The 14739-nt window shown below is 39.0% G+C and overlaps 1 protein-coding gene across 2 annotated transcripts; it reads left to right on the forward strand.

Moving 5' to 3' along the window:
- Positions 1–5107: 5107 nt before the first annotated feature.
- Positions 5108–12031, forward strand: KCTD18 (potassium channel tetramerization domain containing 18). 2 transcript variants are annotated; one of them, XM_072341985.1, is made up of 7 exons: positions 5108–5218; positions 5681–5878; positions 7116–7327; positions 7521–7714; positions 8869–8963; positions 9386–9488; positions 11301–12031. In XM_072341985.1, the coding sequence occupies exons 2-7, from the start codon at positions 5722–5724 to the stop codon at positions 11830–11832; spliced, it is 1293 nt and encodes a 430-aa protein (XP_072198086.1). In that variant the 5' UTR covers positions 5108–5218; positions 5681–5721; the 3' UTR covers positions 11833–12031. The 2 variants fall into 2 exon arrangements, with proteins under 2 accessions (XP_072198086.1, XP_072198087.1); XM_072341986.1 differs by having other exon boundaries at positions 5187–5270.
- The last annotated feature ends 2708 nt before the right edge of the window (positions 12032–14739 follow it).

The raw sequence follows: 14739 nt of genomic DNA on the forward strand, positions 1-14739 counted from the left end.
CTGAGACACCTCTGCTTATGAGTGATCACTCCAGACTGCATTGCAGTTTAGGAGTCTTACTATATTTTCTGTATTACACATCAAATAATGAACTATTTCATACCATCTCTCATCTAGCTCTGAAAAACAGGTAATCCGTACAGAAAACACACCTTGCATCCTAAAAATAAAATTCTATCAATGGTTGCTTCCACCAGATCTATTTCATTTAATTTATGAGTACTTTTGTCAGAAGGCAATGATGATGCAAACTTGACTTGATCTGAACATGTTTCCTTTGACAAAGTAGTGGTACTTCTAAACTAATTTGCTATTTCACACACAGAAGGGCTACCTTGCTGTTTTCCAGCAGATGCTTCAAGTAGAGCAAGCTTCAATGGCAATTCTACAGGTCTGAAAAGAGAAAAGTTCACTGTGAAGATTTTTTGTTTTATACCATAATAATCATCTGTCTAAAACATTTCCTTAGTAATATACAAAAGCAGAAATCAGGAACTCTGGTATGAAATGCACTTTACTTCTACTTCTGTCCTAGGGGCAATGATATTTATGACACTACATCCACTCTGTGCTGGTGAGATCTTATGTAGAAAGAAGCAACTTATTAAAACACACATTTCCTCCCATTATCTCCCTAATCATTACAATTTGCAGATAGTTTCTGAATTAGATAGGAAACTGTTTCTAGTTACTTCAAAAATATCTAGATCATAAAAAGATGAATTGTAAAAAAAAAAAAAAAAAAAAAAAAAAAAAAAAATCTACACACACGTAGAAGCCTCCAGATATAATATATCTTACCTTGCTGACTGACATGTACTCCTCAGTTGGTCATCAGTACAGCTACTTGGGCTGTCTGACAGAGGAAAAGAGCTCTGAAGATTCTTTCAAAAGAAGAACAGTGGGAAATAATTATTATTTTTTTTAAAGTAATTTAACTTAATTTGTCTGATACATAACTTTCAGAGTTTTTGTAAACAAGATTTAAACCCATATCTTTACTGCCTGTAGCGGTGAAATGCCACTGACTTCACTGGACTAAGGATTCACCTCTACTTAAACAACAGGGATAGATGTTTTTAAGTGATATTTGATTTCAACATTTTAGTCATTTAGATATTTTGAAAATATTACCCTGCAGCTATTGCATAGTTTTCAATATGGCAATAGTTAAAAAACAACAACACCATCTTACCTCAGAATGACCGCTTAGTTCTATTGCAGTTAAGAGGTTATCACTCAAAAATGCTCCTATTTCTCTAAGAGTTTTATTCTGCATACAAAGGTAAAAGATTAATGATAATAATTATATACATATATGTATGTCTTTTAAATTACTTTTTTTTTTTCCTAAGAAAGACAAGATAAAATGGTGAATATATGTTGTAATTTTTCACTCAGCTGAGGACAAACTAAATTTTCAGTACATTTTAACACAGAAATGAAGCTGCCACTGAAATAACCATGGTTATACACATACAAGATGAACAAACTGGTTAGTGTAAAAACTCCTAAGAAAGGAAAATAAAAAACAAACAAACAAACAATGATTCTCTATGAGATGACAGCTCCAAAAATCTTAGATGCAAGTGTCTGAAATCACCACTTTGAGAAGCAATGTAATTTTTCAACAAAAGACAAAAGCTCTATTTATCTGATCTAGGATTAAACATTACTGGCAGGATACCAAACAGCTCAGCTTTTGACGAAGCAGGATATTATGAAGCTGCAGCTTTTCTACTTCTTTCTGAAGAAAAATCTTCTCATTCTTCAGCTTCCGAGAACTTTCTTTCTCCACGCTCAAAGCCAGAGCTAACGCTTTATTATTTTGTTTTAAAGATACTTTCAACATTGATGAATTATCTATAGGAGACAAAAATCATACCATTTGATTTTCAACAGCTCCACTTCCAGGCCATCTCTATATGTACTCTCACTACATAATAATATCTTTATACTTTTTGGTAGAGCAGTTGTATAGTCTGACATAAAACTGTTCTTTGTTGTATGCCATTCTGAAGTTAGCTTGGAGTCTCGTGCAAGGAGTCTGCTCTTGTCTGGATTTTAACTGGCTTTTTTTGTTTGTTCATTTATTAAACAAAGACATTTTAAGAATTTTAAGTGTATCATTTTAAACTGTATGGCTTTGTAGGCATAGCGATCGTCCCTGCCTTCTAACCAAGTACAAATAAAATGCATTTTGCAAATAGAAAGTTTAAACACTTTGTGCAAGAATGTACATTTCAGCAAATGAAAGAAGCTTAGAAATACACCTCTGACTGTCGTAGTGAAAACTTGCCTGCTCACTGCCTGCTACTGAACATTTTAAAACTACTATTCCTCTTTTTCCCCAGTGACACAGAGTATTACCAAATAAACATTTTACCTCGCATTCATAGTATGCACAGAGCTAGCCTTGAACTCAGAAGAGCCTGGCCATACTCCTCTGCTATGCCAGAAGGAGCAATGTTAGTGTGAAGTGCTATTGCTACATTTATTCATTGACCCAAGCTTCTGTGACCTGTCGCCCAAAAATCAGCAAGGCTTCATTTCTTTGCTTAGGCAAATATGCAACAACAGCGACACCTTGTGGATCCAAACATGATGCTTTGAAACTACCACTTGGCTCTGTGAGCTATCTGCATTTCTGCAACTTGGAGATCTCTAATGGAGATGAATATTATGCATCTATGCTGTTTATTTTTCACTGAAATTAATAGTCTTGGCATAAATCACATTGAAATTCTTACTGCATCATGCACAGGAAGAAAAGCAGAGATCAACACTTAGTTAGTTGTGCTGCATGAACCAGAGATCTCTAAAATAGCTCTGAAATAGTGGTGTTTTGCTATATCTACACTTTATCTTCTGCAGGAGCGGATTTGAGATATCCATAGTGTTGGGGACTTAAACATTTAGCATGAAAAAGAAAGAGTGTTTTAACTTAGCCCTGGCTGACCGGGAAAGCAAAGTATGTTCTGAGAAATGCTTAAATGAGCCAGTTAGAGAATCAAAGAATACCACAGATACTAAGTGTCTCAATGAAGATTTGTTACAAATGCCATTTTATAAATGGGAATTGAACACTTCATACTATGACAACTATGTCGTAAACTGCATTTAGCTCCTTTTGGTACCTCAGGTTTTGGATGCTCAGAATAGAGCATGGATGTTAGAAATGGTTTTGAGCATGTTTTTTAAAAACACCAGCACACCAAAGAGAAAGCACTGGAACTATGTAGAGAACTGGATAAATAATCAAATTAGAACCACGAGTTTTAACCTTATGACTCTCCAAAAGTACTGAATACACCTGATTTATTTTCTTTAACAGCAGCCATTCAGCAAATCACACAGAATACAACAGCTCCTTCTTTGAAGTCACACATTCTAAGTACAGTAAATGGCTTCAGTTTTACTTTAACGAGACTTACTTATTAATTTAGATTTGATTTTAGATGCCAGGGAAGCATTCAGTTTTGCAGTTTGTAACGCTCTGTCCCTCTTCCTGCATCCCCTGACAGCATCCGAAGTAAAAGCAGTGGATAGTTTAGCAGCTGCTTGTTTATCCATCATCAAAATGAACCCTGTCAGGGGGAATGCACACCAGCAAGAGGAATCTGCAAATGATATGCGATTTCACTCATAAATTTTGAGCCTAGGTCATATTATCTCTTTATGAGGAGATTATCCAACATTTAGGTCACGTTATCACATTTTACTAACAAATATGAAGACTAAAAGGATGACAGATTGTACTTTTATACACTCCACTAAGTTAGTTCCTCAGGTCTACCCTTAAAAGTGAAGGGGGGGGAGCGGGTGGGGGGTGGAAGGCAGAAGTTGACGTCACTTGGCAATACAGCCGAATCAGCTTCGACAGGTCAATTAAAAGCAAGTTTTTAAGACAAACCGCGTTACGGAGGTTAAACGCTGAAGTACACTGCAACAAAGACCAGGCTGCAAGCGGCGAACGATGCCCCGAGGCGTTGTCCCGCCGCTCTCGTCCTCGCCGCCAGGGGGCAGCGCTCCCGCCTCACCTCAGAGGCCGCCAACGGCTGCGCGAGCCCAACGGCCGTCGGCGGGTAACCAGAGCGGCCGCGGGCTGAGGCAGCCAGCTCGGGAAAGCAAACAGCCACCGCCGTCTGATTCTGCACGGACGGAGCGCATGAACAGGACAAACGGAGCTCCCATTCCTACCCGTCACGGCTTTTAGATATGATATCGAAGCATGTATGCACAGAGCGAGCCAACGAGGCAGGTATCAAAATGGCATTGCTAACTTTGCAAACAAAAGATGACAGTGAGTGTGCACACTGCCCGCGTGCACGGGAGGCTCTTGTGTTAGAAGTGGAGCAAGGCTGATCTCAGCCATTTCAGGTACTGTTTGCTTTGGCAGATGCAAAGAAGCACTTCAGCCCAGCAAAACGCTTTCCTCCAAAGCATGATCCCAAAAGCACAGCCCATGTGCTCTGACACTCCATTCAGGTGTATTGTTTCCACACCTGTGCCTGGTTCTGCCATCAGTTCAGGCAGACACACTGATTGCTGCAGCTGCCCTAAGGATTAGTGCATACATAGCACTGTGAAAACATAAAGGGGAAAAAAAAAAATCAAAAAGGTTACTGTTTTAATTTATTTGAAGGTTTACAGAGATGGGGAAAGTTGAATCAGTAATAAGAATAACAATAATATACCATGGTTTTGTTTTTTTTTCCCCCTAGTTTCCAATGAGATTTAGAAGAATTTCTCAGGCACTATTACTATAGTCATCATCTGCCATTTGCAAGTATCAGGCTCTCATCACGAGAACCTGACACTGTGCATTACGGTCAGCACAGCCATGAGCTGCTTTTAGCAGGACACTCTCTGTAGGTCGTTACACATGTGAATGCACGGGAAGCACCCAGCAGCCTGCACTTGCCCAGTATATTTTAAATACAGTAAAGCATTAATAACGTGCTCTAAGATTTAAAAAAGGAAAAAGAAAAGAAGCTTCTGCTTTATTGAGCAGCCGGCTTTATGCATGCCTGCCTCCCTTCGGAGGACGAAGGCACCGACGCCGTCCCTGGCTGGGCTCGTCTCGGGGCTGCCGGCGATGCCCAAGCCGGGAGATGCCGCGGTATCTCCGCTCGCACGCCCCCGGCCCGGCCCTTCCTGCCGCCATTTTGCGGAGCCGAGGAGGCCCGGAGGCACCCGGCCCGCTCCGGCCGCGGAGGTAACGCGATGGCGGCCGCCCCGCGCGCGGCCGGGAAGCGCCGTGCCGGCGGGTGCGCGCCCGAGGAGGGCTGGGTGGGCTGCGCCTGTACCGCGGAGCGGCTGCGGCGCAGGAGGGAGAGCTCGGGCCTGCGCGGGGGGGCTCTCCGAGTGTTCCTAGGATGCGTTTTGTTGCTGTCCTTCCAGCGTGCCTTTCGCACGAGCTAACCACAAATCTGCCTCTCCGTGTGCCTCGAAAGAGAAACTTTGTGTTTCCCAGCAAAATAAACGCCGTCGTTGTTTGCAGGAAAGGTGTACGCAGCACTTCGAATTTTGCGGTTTGCATTGATACATTGTAACATCTGATTTACAGTCCTGTGCAACATACACTTAATAGCTGAGCACTTAGCTACAGCTAGCACTTAGATCCCTGTGTAATATTTCGTTCTTAGCGTTAGATTGATTGATCCTTTCTTTGTTTCAGTGTGGAATAGCTCGTAATTAACATTCTCATTTGCAAATGCAATGGGAGAGGACAAGGCTGCAGAGGAGCAGGGTATCCTACGGCTGAACGTGCGAGGATGCCTGTACACCGCCAGGCGCCAGTCCCTGTGCCGCTTCAAGGATTCCATGCTAGCTTCTATGTTTAGTGGACGCTTTCCTCTAAAAGTGGATGAGTCTGGTAAATATATTAAAGCTGCACCTAAAGCATTCTGCCTTGGGAGCTCAGTAAATACATGCTTTTGCATATCCATTTCATTGTGTCCCTCTTCTTCCAATTTGCTGAGCATCAGTTGGTTCCTGTATAGCAGGATGTTAAACAATTACATGTGTGTCTTATGAGTAATTCGCTGTAATTCCACAGGACTGGTCCTGTTTGCAGACATACATGTTTGTATGGCACTTAGCTCCTCTTTACTGCATTTATATAGCAATAAATATATAGCTTCTCTTTATTATTTAATTGTTGAATACACTACTGCATACGAGTGTTAACTTGGGTCCTGTTTATGCCTTCCTATATTCTCCCAAGGCATCCGACTCTGTTCATTATGTAAGGAGACTGGAGTTTTATCTTTGTTTCAGAATGCCTCAGTACCCAGTGAAGTACTGCATTTTTGACCAGCGTGGTTTGATATGAAAGCTTGAATAAAACTATTCATGAGTCAGATTTCATCACGTTTGTGACTTGGAAGTTCTGCCAAAGTATGCCCAGTTCTAAAACTATGGTGGATGGACAGCAGTGGCTTCTTGTTGCTCACTTCTGGCAGTTTAAAATCTCCAAAATGTTTGAAACTTTGTACAAGTGAGGTTTTGCTGTCATCCTTCAGCTGCAGTGAGCAGCATATTATATATAGCAGCGTACAGACTGAGTGGTGATTTTGTGTGGTCATTGATCCCAGCATCAAAAGAGAAAGAAAGAAACAAAACCTGAGCAAGATCCAGAGAAGTTGAGACTGGATACCTACAACAGCTGGTGCTACTTTGTACACCTTTAACTCCTGGATCCAAAACTGGAAAAAAAAAAACCACCTCTCTAATAGCAACAAATAAATAATAATTAATAAAAAATCTAGAGGTGCTCCTAGGATAAGATTTTAGCATGTAAAGCACTTAAGTGCAGTACAGCTGATGTTTTAGGCTGACATGGTCCTGTGCATGTTAGTGCTATCACTGACATTCCAAACAAGCAAAACATTCTTCACTGTGAATTTTATCTTCAAATAACTATTACTGCAGGGAAACAAAGCAGCAGGTTGAAAATAACAGAGAAAATATACTTAGCTACTTCTCCGAAGTAAGTAAAACAGAAAAGGTTTTATATAAAAGCTCTACTTGGTGATTTGGCATAATGTGAGAAATCTGTATATTCACTTGTTGGAAGCAGTATCTTCAGTTCATCGTGTGTATGTTTTCAGGAGCCTGTCTGATTGATCGAGATGGAAGCTTGTTTAAATACCTTTTGGATTATCTTCATGGAGAAGTTCGGATTCCTGAAGATAAACAGATTCGAATTGCATTGCAGGAGGAAGCAGATTATTTTGGCATCCCTTATCCATACAGTCTGTCTGACCATTTGGCCAATGAAATGGAGACATATTCTTTAAGGTCAAATGTAGAGCTTAAAAAGGTCTGTATATTTCTTATATTTTTAAAGATATATCTTTAAAAGAATACATCACACCATTTGTTAGATGCTAAACTACATCCTTGATATACTTAGAAGAGGTCACCATTACAGTTAAGAAAATTTCAGGATGAAAGCTTGTAAAACTGAACTTAGGGATTATCAACATTTTTGCTTTCTAATTATTTTTTCCCAGGCTTTGTTAGATTTCTGTGATTCTTATGATTTAGTCTGCACCAAGCCTACAGTTTGGGTCCTGCACTATCTCAGCACTTCTGGGGCAAGCTGCGAGAGTAAAATTATTGGTGTGTATGCCACAAGAGCTGATGGGACCGATGCAATTAATAAGGAGCTAGGAACAAAAATTCATAGTAAAAGCATCTACAGAAGGTAAGCTGACTTTCAAACTCACAAAAGCACTGTGGAGAGGCTGTGAACATTTACATATCATAATAATAACTAAGTATTACTTTATGTGGCTAATATAGCATTATTACACTATAAATCACTGACAGGAATGAGATTATTTCTTGCTTTGAGAACACGCAGCTGATATAATATTCTTGTTTAACAAAATAAAGACTAAGTGTAAAGGAAAAGAATTCAAGAGTCTACAGAAGGCCAGCAGCAAGCAGTTGCTCTGAGATCTCAGTTGCTATTTTTAAAATGTCCCAACCATTTAAAATTACATTGTAATTTAGGATGACAATTACATCAAGTGTTACCTGTGATATTTACGCCAAGAATTATCACTGAATCCTGAATAAGTGCCCCCAAATATTCACAAAGCTGGTAGTGATTAATGGGCTTCTACTTTGCAGCCTGCTATGACAGCAGTTAAAAATATGTAACACAGATTTTCTGAAGATGAAGTTATTGTAATTCCATAAAGGATGTGTACACTTCAACAAATATTAATGCATGTTTACAGTAGTAATTTTAAGATGTTAGTAGACCTGTACTTCCAAGTGTCTGGAAGCTATTTGTCTTTCCCTTGGTCCTGCAGTACAGGGTCAGAAGTGCAATTTACTGTATACCTTCTAAAAAAATGAATAAGATAGAGCTTTTGATACTGCATCACGTCTATAATTAAGATGCATATTCTCCTAAATTTAGGCTGGGAAAATGATTGTCTACTCTGAGATGTTTGGATACACAGTAATTCAGGTATTTATCCTCAAACCGTGTTTTCGTTTTGAAGATACGATTCATCTTTAGAAGAATACATTTTACACAATTAGGTTTGAAATTATTTCTTGGGCATCCATTCTTTCCTGAATACCTTTTCCAACAATAGGCATTCACAGGCTCACAGATAATAATAGGAGAGTGGCAATTTGGAACTCTTATAGAAATGACAGTGAAATCTAAGTAACGTTTTCTTATCTACTTTACAAAACATTTACTACTAAGTCCTTTCATAGTTGGAATTTGGTGAAAGAATAATAGCTATCATAGCTGTAACTCTATTTCATTAGTGTTACATTTCTGGGGACCTAGATAGATTTACCATATAACTGTTACCTTACAAACAATATTTCTAGAGAAGCTGGAAATAATGTCCAATACATCTGGAGCTACTACTCTGAAGCTGAACTGAAAAAGATGATGGATGCTTTCGGCACCTGGGAAGGAAGAGGTACAGCATTAATTCTTTGCATCTATTTTAGTATTTTTCTACAGAAAAGAAAAAATAAATTGCCAAATAATTATACAATAATAACATCTGTGGATGTTTGCACTAACTCAGTATGTGACACATAAAGGCTCCAATTATTTGAAGGGAAAACAAAAAAGTCATGATTGATGTTCTAATGAGCTGATGTGAATGAACACACATGAATAGATGTAGTGAGAGCCACTGCTTGCAAGAGGTGATAGGGACCAGAACTCTCTGATAGAAACCCCAAAGGCATGCTGGTTGTAAGCACAGGGACTTGTCAGCATAGTTTCAAAGCTGAAATCCTACATAATAAAATACAGGTATTCATTTAGTCTGGTGAAGGTAAACGCAATCCTGTGTTCTTTCAGCTCAGTAATAGGATGTCCTTTGAAATGCAGGTGTCAGCTACTGGAGAGTGCCCCAGGAGCTCATTGAATGCTGGACCCTTGAGGAGCGCTCTCTGAAAGGCAGTTTGCATCATATGCCTCCAGTTCATAAAAGGTATGTTGACCTGCACAGGTGGCTTAGGATGAAATGGAAAACAGCACAAGGATTTATTTTATTTTTGGTGTGTGTGTGCGTGTAATTTCAGGTGCTTTGAATTGTTATATTTTCACTGTTGTTCCTATTAACATTTTCATGTACTGTCTTATATTCACTGAGAGCTCACATGCAGAATTGACCTTGCTATAAGTTATCTTTTCTAGGCTGCTGAAATTCTATTCTACAGCCTTTAAAGCATCATTTAAGAGCAGAAAGGAGTCATTTCAAAAAGCAGAGAACAGCATTAGCTAAATGGACTGATTAAAGAAACCTGAGGATTTTAAAAGGTTAAGTGATTTTCATGTTTCTAAAATGCTCTACTTTTACATTAGAATATTTTCTTTCCAGTTCTATGGTCGTACTGCTGACAACACTTCCATTCTCAATACATTATCTAAAAGCAGCATTCACAGATGCATCTACACAGGTATCTGAGGCACTCCACTGCCATCTTACTGCTACCTAGGGAAGAGGACCCTGCTTACCTTAACTCTCTGGCCATGCTGTCATTTCAGCAGCAGCCACAGAGCCATGTCAGCACAACAATCCCATTGAAAATCTCCATCTCCCCATGACTTTGGGATACTGTATTCTTTGCTTTTCATATCTCATAAAGGAAGAAGTGTGACCACTGGACCAACTGCCACATACATTCGTGAATGCTCCACTACAACCTTTGCCTTTTTATCTCCCATTTCTCTGCTTTGTCTTCTCTATTTTTTCTGTACCCTGTACCCAGTTGTATTAATTACCTGCAGTAATCCTGGTGAGAACATATACCATCTTGAAATAATATTGTAAGTTAATCTAGTTACTGACTCTATTTTACCTGTGCTACACTGCAGCTGTTAAAACACCAAGTCTTTGAATGCTTTTCATTTTGGTGGTTCTTTTGGTCGAGGATGTACAGATTTCAAGAATACATGCTTACCTTAGAGCTCTGAGGAAAGCCTTCCTCACTTACAAACACTTGGTTATTTGCAGGCTTTCTGCTTGAAGTGCCACTATATACCACTTTTGTAAGAGTAATCAGAAATATTACACTTCTACATTTTTTGCTCTCTTGGTATGGATTCCTGCAGGATGTCACAGATATTTGAAATCCAATATACAAGCATGAAGAATGAAGAATGTCAGTGCTATAGTAGCAGTAGTGTACTTTACTCTGTTCTTTATAATGTTTCTCTAAGTTACTTAAAAATTACTCTCTACTTTTGTCAGAGATGCCATGAGATTCCACAGGCTTTCTTATATAGATTTTTTAATCATTTCTGTTGGAAAAACGGGTTATCTTTGTTTATATTGGAAGTGGGGCAGGAGCGGGAAGGGAGGAAGGGATATTCTTCTCTCAAATTACATAATGTAGAATTATATATCTTTTGCTTCTGTGCAGCTGGGTGTTTGAGATATAGTAGATAACTTATATTAATTTTTATTGATTTTGTATCTGATGAAATCTGTAGTACTTTAATATTTTCTTTTTGTAACTCCTTCTACCTTTTCCCTTATTCATTTTCACATAGCAGTTTGTGCACCATTTCTTACCAATTTTAGCATGTAACATGACTTATGGAGGTAGGAGATACTGGTGGTACTACTGATGCAGAGGCAAGTCTTACTGCTGTGATCAACAGCTGAGAACAATACGTGATACCATAACCAGCAAAAATTAATAGAACGTCAGATTTGTGCATTGTTGATTTTGTAATTATAAGAAAAATAACTAAAACACATACTCTGTTTCTTCAATTAAGATCCTTTGTTTTACAGACGCTTAATTGATTTCTCTGAAGAGGAAGACTACATACCATGCAAAGTGGGTCCCAAGCCAATTAGGTTCACAGGTCCCTCAACGAGTACACATATCAAAGTCAAGAATTCAGCTTCATTAAAGGTAGCTGCGTGCAACACTTCACATTCTGCAGTAACTCTTAAACGACCGAATAATGAAAGTTTGATACTGCACAAAGCAGCTTCTAAAACTGTGTCCACAGCATGCATGCCAGAGCCCAGCAATTCCCAGGTGCCTCATGGAAAGCACAGTGCTGATGATGAAGGATCATGTCAAATGACTTTCAACATCTCATTGTCTAGAAAGCCCGTAAGCAGCCCTGCAGTAAAGCTGAAGCGAACTCCACTTTTTCTTGTGACACCATCTCAGTCATCACCTGTGTCCAGTAAAACAAGTGAACAGGACAGAGCTGCTGCAGAAATTCCTACTACTTCGATGGTACTGAACAAGAAAGAAGCAGCCATGTTAGCAGAGAGTATTAAGCTTAAGAGTAATAAAGTGGATGGATAACACTGGACTCAGCCTGATAGGCTGTGCAGTTGGGAACATCTGGCCTAAGAACAGCTCATCAACTCATATCGTCAGTTATTCAAGGATTTGGTAGAAAATCATGGTGAGAAAGTCAGTGAAGAGCAGAGGGAGAAATTAAGGGTATTTTCTGATTTTATTTCTAAGTATTTTTTAGAAGTTGTGAGAAAGAAATATGACTAAAAAAACCCCTATGGTGTCTCATTCATATTTGCGGCAGGCTGTACTACTGACCTTTTAAAAGGAATACATGCACAGTGTAAGAGACAACATGCTTATCAAATTTAATTACACTTAATTCCCTTAAATTAATTCCCTTGTATTTCAAGTAGGGGAAAAATAGTAACAATGAGTACCAGTTATTAGATTCGAGTTTGTCACAAGCGTGCAATATACTGAGTACTGTGAAGATTTTATTTTAAATTGCATGCACAAATACTGGTACTTTCAGTGAGGAGAAGCTGCCATTTTATTATTTGTAGCAATTAAAGGGACCATATTTACACAGAAAATTAATAAACAGGAAGGACAAGCATGGCTAGGGAGTAATAAGGCAGTTTTTCCTTAGACCTGGGACATATGTACACTAGTTTCCTAGTGGGGAAACACCCTACTGGGGTGCTGTGTGCCACTAAAGTGAAGGCAGTGGTACAGCTTTTGTATTCGGTGTTACACTGCTGTGGGATTTCTTGTCCTCCTGTACGTTTCTAACAGCAAAGAAGACTCACCTTTTAAAAAGCCCTTCGGGTTATTTAAACCAATGCTGTTTAAGTTTCCCTGATTTGACTTCATTTTGTGCAATTGTTTGCATATGGTTGGGTACTGGTTTGTTGTTGCTCATGCTTTTGCAACATAGTAAATAGTGCTGGCCTTACATGTAGAGGAGTCCTATCACATTGCCCAAATGAAACGTTCTTAGAATTTGCTTAAGTCTTTAATTTTCTGGGTTATTTAGAAGAAATCCCATTTTTAGGCTTTTCATCATAACTGCAAGGATCTGAAATTTCATTTGCAAGGTAAAACAGAGAAACAGCAAAACTTCATGTACTAACGTACTCTTTAGAGAGACACTTTGCCATGAATGATAGTTACGTAAAGGTGAGCAGTTCTGTAATTTTCTGCTATTCACATGTGTATTGAAGACCAGCCTATCTTTAAAAATCTTTAAACTACTGCAATAAGTCTAAAAAGCCACACTGCCAAGGCTCTCCATATCCCACAGAAGAGATTCACTTAAGACCAGAAAAGGCAAAAATTAAGGGAGATACTAACAACGAAACTTGTTCTTTCAGCACGCAATTCATCGACACTATGTATACCAAACAGTCTGATTGAGAAGCTGTTTTTAAATAACTATCATCTGTATGACTTTTATTTCAGTACTTACTGAATAGCCGAGTCCCTTACTGCATACATTTAGGTCCTTTTACAATGATTCCTCTTCAACTTTGGATGAACTTGTAGGCTTCTTTTGACATCGTACAAAAGCTCACATGTGTGGATTCTCACAGACTTGTAAAGAGTAAGACTGATCCCGTTGGACTTGTCTGCTCTTAACCTGGCTAACAGGCTGTTCTTATGAGGCCTGGAACAAAGAGCAGAAATTCTGCACGTCTGAGAGATTCCTGCAGGTGAAACTTTCCTCATGTCTGTACGATCCCAAGTTTCTTCACAGTGTTTTTGATTTTACACTCACCCAACTCAGAGTTACCAGCCAGTACAGTCAATTCAAGTGATTCTGGCTTATTTTGCATCTCTGTACAATTGTCACTCATTATAAAAGACCACAGTGAGAAGGTTTCTTTGCCCTTGTCATTTAATAGCCCTGCTCTAAAGAGTAACATGCATCACACCAGTGAACTTTGATGCTTTTCTCTTTCCCCTCACAAACACAGTCAATTTTCCAGTTGGTTAGTCCTCACTTTCACACTATTTCCAAACCATCCATGACATGGCATAATGTAGAAAAGTACCATTCCAAATTAATTCCTAGAAAATTACTTCTCTGTGATTATGTGTGCCTGTTATCACCAGGATGTGTTTCAAATAGATGTAATTCTATCTGTATGCTTCAGAGTATGGAGAACTCATACTTGCTATAACTAAGCAGACATTATTTCATCTGCTAGGGGCACATGTTAACACTGATTCCTCAGGGAGACTTTTCATCAGGCTTGTTTTCAGCTAAAGAGCCATGGAAATACAATGCAACCAGATGAGCTTCTGTGGACTAGGCACTGATTCAATGAAATACAGTTCAAGTTACTTGCAAGTAAAACAACTGATGATTCTCTCAAGACTGTGCTGCCTGTTCATACACTGACTACTCCTAACGAAGCTACCTCTTTCCTTCAAGCTGCTAATTCACTCCTTTAAACCCACTTAAATTTTTTAGATAAGAAACATTACGTAGTACAAATCTTACTATGACCAAAAGGAAATGCATGATCCAGGAGGTAAGATTTTGTCTGTTTAACTCTCAATCCACGAAGGACAAATTCTCACCTGTCAACAATGGGAGGCCAGTTGTACCATCAAAAACTTGAGTGAAGCTGTCTATTCCATAGCTGCACTTATAGTGAAAGTATGGCTAGAGGTAAAGCTCTGTAAATAAGTGGAGGCAAAGCTCCCTAGATATCTAGATTCATTTTGGGCAACAGATTGTATCAGAATGTCAAGCAGCAAGAACAGGCACAGCTGCTGTCACAGACCTTTGCTCTTTTCTGAGTTTCTCAGTACTTCCTGCAGAAATTTATTTTGCAGGAAAAGTCAAATCAAATCAAATCAAAATGTGCCTGCTTATACCAGCATTTATCACTTAGCTGAGTAACACTTTGCAAATTCACCAGGCCACACACATCAAGAATTTGACCATTTTCAAAGCTGTCC

The sequence above is a fragment of the Excalfactoria chinensis genome, chromosome 7 (assembly GCF_039878825.1).
Source record: "Excalfactoria chinensis isolate bCotChi1 chromosome 7, bCotChi1.hap2, whole genome shotgun sequence".
In the NCBI taxonomy this organism is placed as follows: Eukaryota; Metazoa; Chordata; class Aves; order Galliformes; family Phasianidae; genus Excalfactoria; species Excalfactoria chinensis.

Bases quoted from the DNA above. Each gene is read 5' to 3' on its own strand.
- KCTD18 (XM_072341985.1), top strand. From the start codon at position 5,722: ATGGGAGAGGACAAGGCTGCAGAGGAGCAGGGTATCCTACGGCTGAAC. The intron at 7,328-7,520 runs GTCTGTATATTT...ATTTTTTCCCAG, and splicing joins CAAATGTAGAGCTTAAAAAG to GCTTTGTTAGATTTCTGTGA. The intron at 9,489-11,300 runs GTATGTTGACCT...TTTGTTTTACAG, and splicing joins ATGCCTCCAGTTCATAAAAG to ACGCTTAATTGATTTCTCTG.